The sequence below is a fragment of the Neophocaena asiaeorientalis genome, unplaced genomic scaffold, assembly GCF_003031525.2.
Source record: "Neophocaena asiaeorientalis asiaeorientalis breed wild unplaced genomic scaffold, Neophocaena_asiaeorientalis_V1.1 scaffold100, whole genome shotgun sequence".
Lineage (NCBI taxonomy): Eukaryota > Metazoa > Chordata > Mammalia > Artiodactyla > Phocoenidae > Neophocaena > Neophocaena asiaeorientalis.
Window position 1 is genome coordinate 2068968 of NW_020173955.1, and position 16615 is coordinate 2085582.

The window sequence follows — 16615 nt, forward strand, 5'->3', positions numbered from 1 at the left end:
GCCGGCTGGGCCCGTGAGCCATGCCCGCTGGGCCTGCGCGTCCGGAGCCTTTGCTCCGCAACGGGAGAGGCCACAACAGTGAGAGCCCCGCGTACCGAAAAAAAAAAAAAAAAAAGAAAGAAGTCTTGCCAGATAGGTGTTTTGCAAAGAATTTTAGCCAAACTGTGGCATGCCTTTTCATTTTCATAAGTGTCTTTTAAAGAGAAAAAGGTTTAATTTTGAAGAAGTCCAAATTATAATTTTTTTCCTTTGACTCTGTGTTTTTTGCATTCTGTTCAAGAAATTTTTGTCTACCCCAAGTTCACTAAGATTTTTCTCCTATGCTTCCTTCTAAAAGTTCCAGGGTTTTAGTTTTCAGTTTTAGGTGTATGATCTATTTTTAGCTAACTTTTGCATTTGTTATGAGGTAAGGACTGTAGTCCTTTTCTGGAGGGGTGGGGGGATATAGACCTTTAGTTGTTCTGGCACCATTTGTTGTAAAGATTATCCTTGCCTGACTTCCTGTGCTACTTTTGTCAAAAATCAATTAGCAATATATGTGTGGATCTACTTCTAGATTTTCATATTCTCTTTCATTTAACTATATGTTTATTTTAAGCCAATTCCATGAGGTCTTGGTTAATGAGTCTTGGAACTGGAGAGCATAAGTCCTCCAACTTTGTTCTTTGTTTTGAAACTTTGTTTCGAAACTTTGTTTCAAAATGGTTTTGGCTATTCTAGGTCCATTGTATTTCTATATACATTTTAGAATTAGCTTTATCAATTATTACCAAAAAAATACTCCAGAATTTTGATTGGGATGGCACTGAATCTACAGATCAATTTGAATCCATGGCCGTAATATTTCTTTCCACTGTTTTCTTTCAGCAACCTTTTGCTGTTTTCAGCATACAGGTATTGCATTGCACATCCTTGTTCAAATTTATGCTTGAGTTTTGGTTTGTTTGTTTTTTGGATGCTTTTGTATATGGTATTTTAGAGTTTTCTATTTCTGATAGTTAATTGTTACCATTGAGAAATACATCTGAATTTGTATACTGATCTTGTATCCTGTAACCTTGCTAAATTTACTTTTTAGTTCTAGTAGACTTTTTAGAGATACCTTATGATTTTCTACATAAATAATTATGTCATCTGTGAAAAAAAGATAATATTGTATATCCTCAAATAACATGTATAAGAAGCTTAAAATAGTATTTTTCAATTTCCCCACGCTCAGCCTTTGTATGACTACTGTCATATGTTTTACTTCTACCCCGTTCCCAAACCCAGAATATATTATTATTTAAACTTTAAAGTCAATTATCTTTTAAAGAGATTTTTAAAACTAAGACATGTATTTTATATATACTATTTATTTGACATTTCCTGTGCTCTTCATTCCTTTGTGCAGATCCAAATTTCCAAGTAGTGTCATTTTTCTCCTGCCTGAAGGACTTCTTTGTAATATTTTTTGCAAAGCAAGTCTGATAATTATGAATTATCTCAGTTCGTGCATGTCTGGAAATGTCCATTACTTAGACTTTTTTTTTTTTTGGCTGGAAATAAAAATTTGTGTTGACAGGTTTTTTTCTTTCAGTACTTATATACCACCCCACTATCTTCTGACTTGAATTGTTTTTGTTGAGAAGCCTGGCAGTAGTTTTCTTCATCATTCTTGTGGTTCATTTTGGGGTTCATTCAGCTTCTTAGACCTGTAGGTTTATATATTTTGTTAATTGCTAAAACTTTTAGCCATTATTTCCGCAAATATTTTTTCTGTTCCCTCATCTTCTTTCCTTTCCTTTTGGAATTCCAGTTACACTTACTTTAGATTGCTTGAAGTTGTCCCACTGATCCTCTGTTCATTTTTCTCCCCTTTATGTCTTTTTTTTTTTAAATAAATTTATTTATTTTATTTTTGGCTGTTGGGTCCTTGTTGCTGCGCACAGGCTTTCTTTTAGTTGCGGCGAGCGGGGGCTATCCTTTGTTGTGGTGCGTGGCCTTCTCATTGCGGTGGCTTCTCCTGTTGTGAGCATGGCTCTAGGCGCGTGAGCTCAGTAGTTGTGGCTTGAGGGCTCTAGAGCGCAGGCTCAGTAGCTGTGGCACACAGGCTCAGTTGCACTGAGGCATGTGGGATCTTTCCAGATCAGGGTTCAAATCCGTGTCCCCTGCATTGGCAGGCAGATTCCCAACCACTGCATCACCAGGGAAGCCCCCCCCACACTTTATGTTTTAATCTGGAGTTTCTATTGCAAAGTCTTTAGGGTCACTAATACTTCCTTCTGCAGTATCTAACGTTAATCCCATCCAGTGTATTTTTCATCAGATTCTGTATATTTCATCTTTATAAACTGAATTTGGACTTTTTTTTTGTCTTGCATGCTCATGCTTTCTTCGACTTTCTTAAATATCTGGAGTATATTTATATAATAGTTAAATTACCACACTTGTCTATTAATTCCATCATCTGTACCATTTCTGCATTCCTATCTAAGGACTGAGTTTCCTCCTCATTATTAGTCAGATCTTCCTGCTTCTTTACATGCCCGATAAATTTCTGATTGGCTGTCAGACACTGTGAATTTTATGTTTTGGATGCTTAATTTTTTGGTATTCCTTTTAATATTTTGGGGCTTTGTGTGGGATAGTTATGTGCAACCATTTTGGTTCTTTTGAGCTCTGCTTTTAATCTTTGCTGGGAAGGCCCAGAACAGCCTTTAGTCTCGGGCTGTTCTCCCACTACTGGCACAATACCCTTCTGAGGACTCAACTTGATGTCCCATGTGTTAGGAAGTCTTTCCTCTCTGGCTGGTGGAAACCCAAACTATTCTTAATCCTGGGTGAACTCCAGGGATTGTTCTAATTGTTTGTCCTCAATAACTTCCTCATATGCGTACTCTGATCAGTACTCAGCTAAAGACTCAAGAGAAACTTTCTCTGAAACTCTTTATGAGTAGGCTGTTCCTCTCTGAGACTCTGTCCACAAGTTCTAGCCACTCAGTAACTCCAAAGTCCAAAGTCTGCCTCCTCAATGCAGGGAGATTCTGGGGTGTTTGGGTTCTCTCTCCCTGAATCGCGGTTGGAAATTCTCTCCCATAAATAAAGCTTGGACAAATGTAGGGCTCACATTCTTTGTTTCTTTTCTCTCAGGGATCCTGTGCTATTTGTGTCCAATGTCTGAAAACTGTTGTTTCATACATTTTATTCAGTTTTTTACTTGTGTAAGACAAAAGCTATATCTAGTCTATGCTACTCCAGCATGGCTGTAAGTTTTACTGTTGCTTTTTAAACATACTTAGGGCCACAGTCTGCGGCTACATGGGTTGCAATGTGCAACTCCAGAATACAATGTGAACATACCTTCCTCCTATCCCCAATCTAGATTTGAGTAAAACAGAAACCCTAATCACACTGACTATTAATATACTAAGCTTGTGGTCAATAAACCTCTCATTTGGATAAGAATAATGACTCAAATGCTCAAATGCAGATAATTCCGAATTTATAAATGTCATGATCTCATTGTTTGGCATTTGAATAAATCTTCTCATCAAATCAATATCATAAACGATTATTTGGTTCCCACAATAGACCCATAACATAACTGAGGTGTAATGCCTTCAGTAATCGATTAAAAACACCTAAGTACCATTTATCACATGGTTGCTGTGGGAAGACACAACTGGAATTCTAACCAGAGATCCCAGGAACGTGTTTCCTTCATTTGTTAGTTTAGGGTGCACATGTAATCATATGGAAGAGGGTGGGAGAGTGAGGGTCAAGACTGTAAAAATTTGGATGGGGGATGAGATAGATACTAACATGTAAACTATATATTAACATGGGGACAGACCTCTTTTTACCCATCTAAAGGTATATTACAGAAAGATCTCTTCAGTTAAAATATGATGAGAGCAAAATGAAGTGTACTTACTCATCCAACTCCTCTTCTTCAGCTTTAGAACTATCAGCATAGAGATACTTGCTCATGTCCACCGGTCTTATATTTTTTCTTTTTGTAGACTGGGGAGGAGAATCCTTTAGAGTTACAAAGGCTTCTGGCTCATCAAATGGGTTCAAATACTGTGGAGTCTGTACCTCTTTAAAGGGATTATAGCTGTTATTATAAAAGGATTCTTCTGGTTTTTTAGGTGAAACTGTTTCAGTGATTTGTTCTATAAAACAATAGCAAAAGATGAATTAAATCAAATTAATACTATCTGATATTTTCTTATATATTTAGTGTTCTCAAAAATACTCAATCTTGAATTAATAAACTCTATGGGGTTGAAAGAGTGCAGATCAATAATACGTTTTATGAAACTGAGTTATTTGTAGTGAGGTGGATGGACCTAGAATCTGTCATACAGAGTGAAGTAAGTCAGAAAGAGAAAAACAAATACTATATGCTAACACATATATATGGAATCTAAAAAAAAAAAAAAAAAGGTTCTGAAGAACCTAGGACAGGACAGAAATAAAGATGTAGACACAGAGAATGGACTTGAGGACACAGGGAGGGGGAAGGGTAACCTGGGATGAAGTGAGAGAGTGGCATGGACTTATATATACTACCAAATGTATAATAGCTAGTGGGAAGCAGCCACATAGCACAGGGAGATCACCTCAGTGCTTTGTGACCACCTAGAGGGGTGGGATAGGGAGGGTGGGAGGGAGACGCAAGAGGGAGGAGATATGAGGATATATGTATATGTATAGCTGATTCACTTTGTTATAAAGCAGAAACTAACATACCATTGTAAAGTAATTATACTCCAATAAAGATGTTTTAAAAGAAAAACCAAACATAAAATTGTCAAAAAAAAAAGTTTTAGAGGGGCTAAGTCCAGAAGATGGGATGTCTAAGATCTTTGTCTACTTCTCCAGGAATAGTGATCTTCAAAGTAGCACCTTTGAATTGTTAATGCCCTTGGAATCTCTATTAATGTTGGCATTATGGTATACCAATTTTGGAAATTTTAACCTTCTTAGAGGTACAATATCCTATTATTGCTTAATGTATTTCACTATACTAGCTTGACGTCTCAAACTGATACATAAATTTCTGTTTTTAAAAGAACATAAAATGGATTAAATTTTGGAATAGTCTTTGGTAGTTACACAAGCAGAGACCACTCAGGAATCTGAAAATACATTCTGGATATATAAAAAATACACCATATATCACTGAATTTGCTTTTGTAAAGTCTTCAAAGAGCAGGTTTCTGTACACTACAAGTCCTTAAATCTTTAGAGCTTTTAATGGGCTTTTCAACATAATTCATATCCAATCAATACCTTATTTAATAACGTAAAGGAATAACAAGAATTCTGAAGTTGAAAGAGCCACATTAAAATCATACTGAGAAGCAGATAGATGTGTTCCACTAAATTCTAAATTTTACTATTTCAAATTTCAATTTGAAAACAAGGGAACTCTTAAAAATAAAACTCTGACTTTACAGCACAAAAAGCACTACAACAGTGTCATGTCCTCCGACAATACTTATGGAGTGCTTAGTACCAAGCTTTTTCTTTTACTTTTATGTTTATTAATATTTTGAAACAAAAACAAGGCAGAGTTCCATGGTGGTCCAGCGGTTAGGACTCTGTGCTTTCACTGCTGTGGGCCCGGGTTCAATCCCTAGTCAGGGAACTAAGATCCCTAAGCCATGTGGAGAGGCCCCAAAAAGAAAAACAACAACAAACTGGAATGTAAAATAAAACTGTTTAAAATTTGTATTTTACTAATATAAGTATGTAACCAAACTGGAAAGAAGTTTCAAAAAGCCGATAATCACAGAACAGTTCAAAAGTAATTTTAATTATGCCAAGCAACTCTAACAAAATACTCTAGGAGAAGAAGGCAGAAAATCAGTTTTAAAATCTTCAAGAAAAATAACTGTTTTATAAGTGACATTTCAAACAGTTTAATCCAATTATTAGAAAAATCTCTTGATTGACATATATTTATGATTTTTATATTTTAGAATCAAACTACTTTTACTTATACTTTAGACATTAGCCCAGAAAACTTATGTTGTCTTTATATTGAAAAAATAAATAAAACAAAATAACTCTGAATTGAAATTCTGTACACCATGGTGACGCAATTATAAAGTATGAAAGAGAATTCATAACATCATAATAAATCAACACTGAAATGAATTTAAATACAGCCTATGCTAGAGAAGAGACTCAGTAACTGTATCTTTTGTCAGACCAGGGTAACACTCAAACACCACTATAATCTTTATAATAATCTAAATGAAGCATTATCTTTTCTCTGTAGAAGAGACTACAGAGTTTTTACCTATTCAATTTTTTTATTAACAAATACCAAGTCTCAAATGCTTAAGAAATTGATAAAATCCCTTTCAGGTAGAGGATTACAAAAATTGATCCAAGCAATTTCATCAGTTACAAAACCAAAAGCAAGAAAGTATTCAAACTATAGAGCAAGATTTGAAGATGACAGAATAGCAACAAAGGAGAGTTTAAGATGAGACTATTTCATATAAAAGCTAACAAATACATTTAGTAACTTTCTAAACGGGTCACTGAAGCACAGAATGTCATGAATCTAACTAAGAGGAGAACTGAAATTGTAAAAGCAAACAAAAACAAAAACCATCTAAACAACTGTAACACATTTTTTTCTTTCTTAACTACTTTTGTTACTTGAGGATGCATGTTTTTAATCAATAAAAATTAATAAATTATTTCTAGAAAAATGAGTGTTCTTCTAATAGAAAATACTTATTCTAAAGTCTCCAAGAACTATATATTTAAAGAGAATACTGGTTGTCAAGTTTTTTCTTAGCTCTATAGGCATGATTAAAGTTTCTGAATCAGGTTGGCTAACCTCACTTAACCTCTCCAAAATAGAAATACAATATATATGTTATCTGCTACTCCTTTCTATACCTCAGAAAAGATACACATATATTTTTAAAAATTACTAATTTGATTTTGAAATGAAAAGCTCAAATACTCATATCTCAAAATATTTTGGTAATTTTTTTTTAACTCAGTGTACTCAGATGCATTTAGTATGCAATTGAGAAGCTTTGTGGTCAAAAGAAGACACTTGATTAGCAATCTTAGCTCCAACTCCACCTCCATTTACCTAAAGTTCTTCTTCAAATCACTTAATTCCTCTGGGCCTCAGCTCCTTAATCTATGAAAAGAGGCAGCTGAACCAGATTACTTCTAAAATGTACTGTAACTGTTAAGATTTAAAATATGTTAAAATAAAATAAGTCACAGGGCTTCCCTGGTGGAGCAGTGGTTAAGAATCTGCCTGCCAATGCAGGGGACATGGGTTCGACCCCTGGTACAGGAAGATCCCACATGTTGCAGAGCAACTAAGCCCACGCACCACAACTACTGAGCCTGTGCACCACAACTACTGAGCCCGCGCGCCTATAGCCCATGCTCCGCAACAAGAGAAGCCACCGAAATGAGAAGCCCATGCACTGCAACAAAGAGTAACCCCTGCTCGCTGCAACTAGAGAAAGCCCACGCACAGCGACGAAGACCCAATGCAGCCAAAAACAAATAAATAAAATAATTAAAAAAAATAAAATATAGGTCACAAACAAAATAAAATCTCATTAATCTATACTTAATAATTTAGAATTTGGTAAGAAGGGAGAAAGTAATGAAAGTTCTTCTCCTTCCATTACTTTCAGAAGTGGATTATGAAATGATATTGCACAAATAGAGTGAATCCTTAAGTTGAAACCTCACTTTTCACCATGACAGGCAGTAGCAAAATTCTTTAAAGCTCATGAAGATTTCATAAGAGCAGTCTAAAAGATGTAAACAGGGGTTAATCATTCTTGCATTTACTTTGAGCAAACAGAGTTTAATTAAACAGAGGTCTTCTTCAACAGCTCTTTTCTAAGCTTTAATAGTTTGAAACTACTTGATAAGAAAAATGACTCACGAAAAAAATACATGGTTTTATTTCTTACATGTTGTATATATGACAGGAGTGGTCCTCAATCTTCTTTCTATTCTGTGACATTCACGTGCACAATTTACTTTCGTTACTAAGAGTAATTCTCAGCCAGAGACAGGCAGTTGGGAGTGGAGGGGCTCATCACACTGAGGTGTGAGGGCTGAGAAGCTGTATATAGAGAAAAGGCTACCTCCACCACCTTAATATGGGTATGTCCCACAACCTGATCTTGCTTGGTAGGCCAAACTAATGAGACTTTACTGCATGCCAGCTAGATAAAATACTGTTATCTCTAACATTAGAGCTTTACTATTTGACCAGACTAACAAAGAATTAAAATATAAGCCCCAAGTAAATGTCTATGTAAGGCTTCCCTTTTTCTTTAAAAACAATTCAATGGAAGCTACCCAGAATTGCTGATCAACTGCAATTGGTATTGAACAAATAATATTGTCATTATAAACAAAATGTATAAGTCTTTAAAAACAAAATCTCTTCCTGCCTTTACAGTTCAAGAGAACTTAACAATACACAAAGACTTTAAAAGTAAAGAAAAAAACTTGCTACCTTCTGAGTCAGGATCTCCAAATGGATTTAATTCTGCTACATCAGGATCACCAAATGGATTTAAATTCACAGTGGCCAAGTCCTTTTCTGCTTCATCCAAAAAGTTAAGTTTGTTGATGAGCTCTGAAAACAAACATACGTGTCAGTTCACTGTGGTTACAGTTAAGCATAATTATCACTCATTCATGAAATATCTCAAATTGTAAAAATTCATACTAATAATACCTGCAAATAATAAGATATAGCATTTTACCAATGACAGAATGCCATTCAAGTATTTTGTAGCATACCAACATATTCAAATAAAAGAAAACAAACACATGAATTGGAAAATATCAGATAATGAACTAGAGAAACTTTTAGCTCAATCTAATTTTTTTTTTTTTTTTTTTTGGGTACGCGGGCCTCTCACTGTTGTGGCCTCTCCCGTTGCGGAGCACAGGCTCCGGACTTGCAGGCCCAGCGGCCATGGCTCACAGGCCCAGCCACTCCGCGGCATGTGGGATCCTCCCGGACCGGGGCACGAACCCATGTCCCCTGCATCGGCAGGCGGACTCCCAACCACTGCGCCACCAGGGAAGCCCCGCTCAATCTAATTTGATCCAATAAAAAAGTACTAACAGATTTTGAGAAAAAAACATCCTTCACTTCTAAATATGAATAATTCAAATTGATTTAATATAAGAAAAGATTTCTAAAACAATGTTGTTACAATATATAAGCTAACTAAAGAAATTCTGTCATGTTATACGACCAGTTATTATAAGATGTTTTAAAATCACTGCTTATCAAGGATCCTGATACAGGCTTTGCTAAAGATGATAAGTTCTGTTATGTTGTTGCCTGTTGGTGCACTACAAATTACCAAAGAAAATTTATTAAAGGAAAAGCACAAAGACAAAACTGAGAGCTAAGTACAGACAGAAGTCAAGGGTAGCAGGTCACAGTAAATTCAAGCAATCAGAAGCAGAAAGAAAGGAAGAAAGCTCTTAGACCTTCAGAGGAACTGGCTGATTTAGCTGAAGGCATATTTGCTTGCTTTATGCAGTCATCTTGATCTTCATCTAAGCTGCTCAGAGCATTCAATTGGTTTACAATTTCTGTAAACAGAAGCCAGTCGAGACAAATGTAAGGTAAGGTCATTTAATTAAAGAGCCACAGAAGCATGCTGTTACTCAAAAAGACAAAGAGAGGGGATGTTTGGTTAATCAAGAGAATACATTCAGAGGATGTTATTTTTGATGAACTATAACAGATGTATTTAACTGAAAGTTATGCTGTACTTATATTTTAAAATAGAAAACATTTTAAAAATTAAAATTTATATTAGTACTATAACAACTATGTTAACAAACACAAAACAAAGATAATAACCTGAGAAGTTGGCATTGGCTTTCACATTCTGCATTTGTAAAATAGGGCTTTAAATGCATGCATTAAAAACAGAATAAGAAATATCTAATACAATAGAAAATATGTGCTATTTGTTTTGTAATATTCTAGATTTAAACTATAAGTTTTAAGAATATATCTACATGAAACATGAACATAATAAGCACTTGTTCATATTCTAGAATTTAAAAAATCAGCACAAAATAAGAAAAGCAGGCAATAGCTATTTTCCACTCCTGCTTTCTAGGGAATTTGTTCTTTTAAGGGAACTCTTGAGTGTTTGCTTTAGGATATCTTATAATTTAGCCAGTAAGAGACAGAATAAAAAAGACAGGAACAGGTAGAAAAACCTTAAAATAAAAATTCATTTTGTGCATAAACAGAATTTTAAAAAATGAGTCATATTGTGGACAACTCCGAATATGTGAAATTATGATTTACTGGGTGAAAATTAGCTTGGAATAAAATAATAAGAACCTACTAGAGTATTCTAGTTAATCCTCGCCGTTTCCAAACTTAAAACCTGGGAATAACTTAGGCATTAGCACAAACCAAATAGATCCAGATCATTCAGTGGGAAATAAAGAAAATGGTTAGAAATAGACAATAGTTGTGAATTCAGCATTAAAATGCTGTTTTTTAACACTGTAAATCTAAGTACACATTCTAAATTTTATGTGAACCAAATAATAAAATACACAGTTGTAATAAGGTTGCCTTCATCCATTCATTTGTTGTTGAACAAATACTTGTTTATCACCCTGTGCCAAATACCATGCTTGGAACATAAGGATGAAAAAAACATAGTATTGTCCTCATTGAATTTACCATTGATAAAGATAGAAATTAATACAGAAACAGACAATAAATGACTACTAGAATATTAGGTGGTCAGAAACGTGTATTGTCGTATAGATCTTTGAGCCAAATACATATGAAAAACTGACATTCATTTCCCTTGTCTGAATGAGAAATATATTTTGCATGAATAAAAATGCTTGAGATAGTCAAAGTACATCATAGAAAATAAAGAGTAAACACAATACCAGCTGAACTCTTAATCTGAATGTGAATAATAAGAGTTAGTCAACCTTTATAAAGTATCTTCTTCCATTTTATTCTGCCAATAGTTTAAATCCCATTCTGACTCAGACTAACCTAGCAAATTCCTCAGTAGGCAGAGTTCATTCTTGAATTATATCTTTTACCCCTGACTAGTAGTCATTGTAACTTTGTAATTTTCAGGGAAGTATAATGGAGAGAATCTATCCTATGTGATTACCAATGCATGACTGATTTTTTAAATTCATTACTAGTTTTGTATTTTTTAAATTTGCAGATGATTTATTTTTAACTTCAAAAATATGAAAAAAGAAATATTAATAACAGTTAACATTTATTAAGCAGTGGAAAGGGCTCTGCATAGGTTGAGTTAATTCACATAAACATCCCGAGGTATTATTATTAATATTCACATTTTATCATGTATATTAGTATCATTTATTTGCACTGTATTCCCAGATGTGTAATTATGAGGCTAAAATATTTTAAAATAATGTTCAAAGATTTGTAGTTCTCTTTACACATTTTAGTTATTTAATATTCTTAGATGTAATCTCAATGAGAGTAGAAATTATTTATTTTATTTTTATTATTATTATTATTTTTGCAGTATGCAGGCCTCTCACTGTTGTGGCCTCTCCCGTTGAGGAGCAACAGGCTCCGGACGCGCAGGCTCAGCGGCCATGGCTCACGGGCCCAGCTGCTCCGCGGCATGTGGGAGCTTCCCGGACCGGGGCACGAACCCGTGTCCCCTGCATCGGCAGGTAGACTCTCAACCACTGCGCCACCAGGGAAGCCCCCTAGAAATAACTTATTTAAGCACCGTATATAATGAGCAATAGAGGGAATACTGAAGAAATATTAAACTTCGTTCTTACTTTCAAAACATTATTATTGTTCCATTATAAACTTTTAGGTACAATGTGGGTATTTATTTAAATACTATCAAGATGACTGAATTACATGACTAAATTATTTACACTGTAATTTTTCTGAATGTTTAGAATATTTCCTTCCCCTCACCATGCTTTTGGTGATACCTAAAACCACTGATAAAAAAATAAACAAATAAACCCACTAATGACCATTTCTTCATTAATTAACCCAAAGTAATTTCTTATTTCCATCCTTCTCACTGATGACAAGTTGTCCTTCCTATCCTAGCTTTCCCTATTTATTTATAGCTTAAATAAATCCTTACTTAACACCTAGAATTTCTGCTCCTAGAACTTTCATTCATATTAACAAAGTGAAAAGGTAATGCTCCTCTTATTTGGTATGCAAATAAATATCCATCCAAACCATAAAAAGAAGCAATCTCCAAAGAAATACCATTTACCTATATAAGAAACATTTCTCAAGTACCTATTATACTTTTTGGGGACAGACAAGTAAAGCAATATACAGTGTATGATAAATATGATATTTGTTATGACTGAAATATGTATTGTAGGGTATGTGAAACTAGAAGAGAGGCATACAACTCAGTCTGAGGTCAGGAAGCCCTCCTGGATTTATTCAAGGAGGATTTATTGAGTGAAAATAAGACAAATAGACATCATTATTATTATTAAAATAAAGGAGAAACTGGAGGGCATTTCACAACGATGAAAGGGAGCCGAATGAGAACATGACATACTTGAGGAACGGCAAGTTGTTTGGGGGTTTAAGATACCAGGGATGGGGAATGGAATGAGATGTGGTTGGCAAATGTCCTATCATGAAGGTTATAGTGACCAAAATAAAGAATGTGAACTTTACTCTCAGAGCTCTGGGAATCCATTGTAAGATCAAATGTATAGTTTAGAAACATCATTCCAGGAGCAACATGGTAGCTGCACTTGAAAATACAGGATAGGAAGCAAAAAGATGAGTAGTTTAGCATTACTGCTCCATGAAGGGAGGCACTTAGTAAATATTTGCTAATTAAAGAATAGATTAAGAAGAAAGCTTTGAAGGTTAATTTGACATGGGGGATGAGGAGAGGAATCTAGGATACATGCCAAGTTTGTGTCTTGGGTGACTATGTGGACATTAGTTCTAGCACTGCAGTGGGGGCTACTCAGTTTGGCCATACCAAGCTACAGGTGCCTGTGAAACTTACGAAAATAATTCAATTGGCATTTGCATATGTGGGTGCACAGCTTAAAATACATCATTTTGTTATGTATTTCTCCTTTTAAAAAAGTACTTTTCTGTTACTTCCAAATTTCCTGCAGCCAATGTGTTTTACATGTATAATCAGAAAAACAAAAATTAAAAATTTAAAAGAAGACTTACAACACAAATTTATTCCCAGAATTTTTTTAAGTGGGATGCTTTCCCAGTAATATACCACCCTGACCAAAAAAATTCCCTGGCCCAACATATTTATATAATACTTCTTACTAATTAAAGCCTTGTTTCACCAAAAATTTACACTTCGGAAAATGCTAACAATGCTATGTAATAGCACAAAATAATTTCTACCCTAGCACTACTCAAACTGAGCAATAAACCGGTAGTGTAGCATTTAGTCATCATAACAGTGTGTCAATCTGGACTTGCTTCACACTGGTGAGAATAAGAAGGAAAACTAAACTAGGGGCAGGCAATCGAAGCATAGGGTCAAGTAATTTGAGACTCTTCTTTACATTAGGAAGGCAAAAGAAGATAGAAATTGACCACCAGAGATTATCACACTGAACCAAAACAGGGGGATGAAAGTGGTGTCACAAAGAGTACGTGGGTTTTTCTTTTAAGAAAGTCTGTGGTGGAGTTAAAAGGGCAGGGTGTCGGAGGGTCTGCCTAGAGCTAGAACATAGCTGCAAATCTTGCAGCATCCTCATTCTTCTCTCCAAAGTATAATAAGATCCAGTACAGGTATATCTCATTTTAAGATGGTCTAAGATAGTAACACTGCAACTTCTTAATAGAGATCAAGTTCCCGAAGATGTCACTTTTCTCACGGGCTTGAGCCCATAAATATTTGATTTATGGATATAACAGGTTTAATAATGTGATTTTCAATCCCTTTAGCAGGTCATATTGTAAATGAATGAATGAACTGAATGAAAGTCATAACACTTGCTGTAATTTTTATAAAGGCAGAAAGACATATACCTTATATTTAAATTTTAGCAATTGTGTGTTTTTAACCTATGTGTTTATCTTATGTCTGTCTACTTATCTATGCATATATATGTATCTATCTACAATATATTTCATTTATCTCTAGAAATGTTATAGTTTAAGCTACCAACCTAAAATTTGGTGGCTATAAACAAATGATTACCTCTCACAGTTCTATGGGTTAATGCACTCAGCTGAGTAGTTTACTGCAGTTAGATGGTGGCTTGAGACAAAGTCATCCAAAGCTTGAACTGGGCTGGATGTACAAAATGGCTTCTTCACTTACATGTTTGGTGTTTCAGCTGAGAGGCAGGAACAACTGGGGGCTGGCCAGGCATCTCTCTCTCTCTCTCTCTCAAGTGGCCTGTCCATATGGGTAGTTTGGGGTTCCTCTCAGCATAGCAATCTTGGGGTAGATGGAGTTTTTACATGGCAGCTGGTATCCCCTAGAGAATGCACTAGAAGAGTCCCAGGTAGAAGCTACAAGGCATTTTATAACTTAGCTTTAGAAGTTACAAAGTGTCACTTCCCCACTGCATTCTACTGGTTAAAAGTGATTTACAGGGCCAGCCCAGAAGACAGGGAGGGGTCTATAAAAAAGGGCATGAATACTGGGAGGCTTGTTTCATTGGAGGACAATCTTTGAAGATTAGCTACCACACAGTAGATCAATAAATCAGAAAGTTGAAATCATTCATTTTCTTACTAATCTAACATAGTTATTATAACTTTTATGTTAACCTTCCAGTATTTTACTTATGCACATATATGAAAGGCACAAATAATAAACTGTACAATTCAATGAATTTTGACAAATGTATACACCCACGTGACCCAAGAGGAAGAACACTGCATCACACACTCCCAACAATAAAAAAATCTCATGCCTCTTTTCAGTCAATCCCAAAACCCACCAGCTATAACTATTCTAACGTTTTTAATATAGGATTAGTTTTGCCTCTTCCAGAACACCACGTAAATGGAATCATACAGTATATACTCTTTTATATAAAACCTCTTTCATTCAGTATAATGGTTTTGACATATATCCATGTCGTTGAATGCATCAATAGCTCATTTTTATTGCTGAATAGTATTCCATTCACAAATATAATACAGCTTAGCCATTCTCCTGTTGCTGTACATACACCTGAGCTGTTTCCAGTTTGGGGCTGTTATGAATAAAAATATTATGAATATTTTTGTACTAGTCTTTTTGTGGATGTATGTTTTCAGTTCTTTTGGATAAATATCAAGGAGTGGAATTGCCGGGTTAGAAGGTAGGTATACGTTTAGTGTTATAAAAAACTTCCTAAGTGATTTTACCATTATACTCTTCATGAACAATGGATGAGAGTTCCATTTGGTCCACATCCTTACTGACATTTAGAATTTATTGCCAGTCTTTTAAATTTTAACCACTCTGGTGGGTGTGGAGTTGTGTTTCATGATTATTTTAATTTGCTCTTCCCTGACGAAAAGTGACACTGAGAACATTTTCATATGCTTACTGGCCAATGGTGTATCTTTCTTTGTGAACAACAGGTTTGAATCCTTGCCCATTACAAAAAAAAAAAAAAAATAGGGTTGTCTTTTATTATTATCATTATTGAGTTGTAGGACATTAAAAAAATCTATTCTGGATACAAGCCTGTGTCAGATCTATGCTTTATGAATATTTTCTTCTAGTCTGTAACTTGTGCATACATTTTCTTAATGGTCTATTTCAATAACCATGTGTTTAAAATTTTGATAATGTCTAATTCATCAAATTTTTCTTTCATGGTTATTACTTTCTGTGTCTTGTGTAAGAATGTAAGAACCCTGTGCCCACTCTCAGGTGACAAATATATTTTTTTATTTTTCAGAAGTTTTATAGCTTTAGCTTTTACATTTAGGTCCATGATCTACCTTGAATTAATGTTTGTGTACGTGTAGGAATTGAGGCTCATTTTTTCCATATGGACATCTAGGTGTTTCAGCATCATCTGTTGAAAATATTTTCCTTTCTCTACTGAATTATGCTGCACCTTTGCTAAAAATTAATTGACCAGGTAAGTTTGGGTCTATTTTAGCATTTTCTGTTTTGTTCCACTGATCTGTCTATCCTATGCCAGTACCATACTATCTTGATTATTACAGCTTTACAGTAAATCTTGATGTCAGAGTATTAACAATCCTGTCCTTTTTCAAGATTATTTTGGCTATTCAGTTCCTTTGCACTTCCAATTATATTTTAGAATCAGCTTTTCAATTTCTTTTTTTTTAAAAACCTGCTACGATTATGAATGGCATTGAATTGAATCTATAGATTGGGGAAAAAGTAACATCTTTACAATATTGAGTTCTCTAATCTATGAACAGAGAATCTCTATTTATTAAGACCTTCTTTAATTACCTTCAGTAATATAGTTTTCAGGGTAGAGGTTTTTCCACATCTTTTGTTAAATTTATTTCTAAGTAGTCGATGTTATTCTTAGCCTCCATTGTAAATGAAATCGTTTTGTTAATTTCATCTTCCAAACGTTTGTTGTT

General features: G+C 34.7%; 1 protein-coding gene across 5 annotated transcripts in view; it reads right to left on the reverse strand.

The window, feature by feature from the left end:
* The window catches only part of EHBP1 (EH domain binding protein 1), a 342186-nt gene that overhangs the window by 181232 nt on the left and 144339 nt on the right, over nt 1–16615 (reverse strand). For all 5 annotated transcript variants that reach the window (XM_024753020.1, XM_024753019.1, XM_024753023.1 and 2 more), the window contains 2 exons: nt 8516–8638; nt 3917–4157 (listed from right to left, as the gene is read on the reverse strand). In XM_024753020.1, the coding sequence (XP_024608788.1) occupies nt 3917–4157; nt 8516–8638 (364 nt within the window). The remainder of the gene's footprint in view (nt 1–3916; nt 4158–8515; nt 8639–16615) is intronic.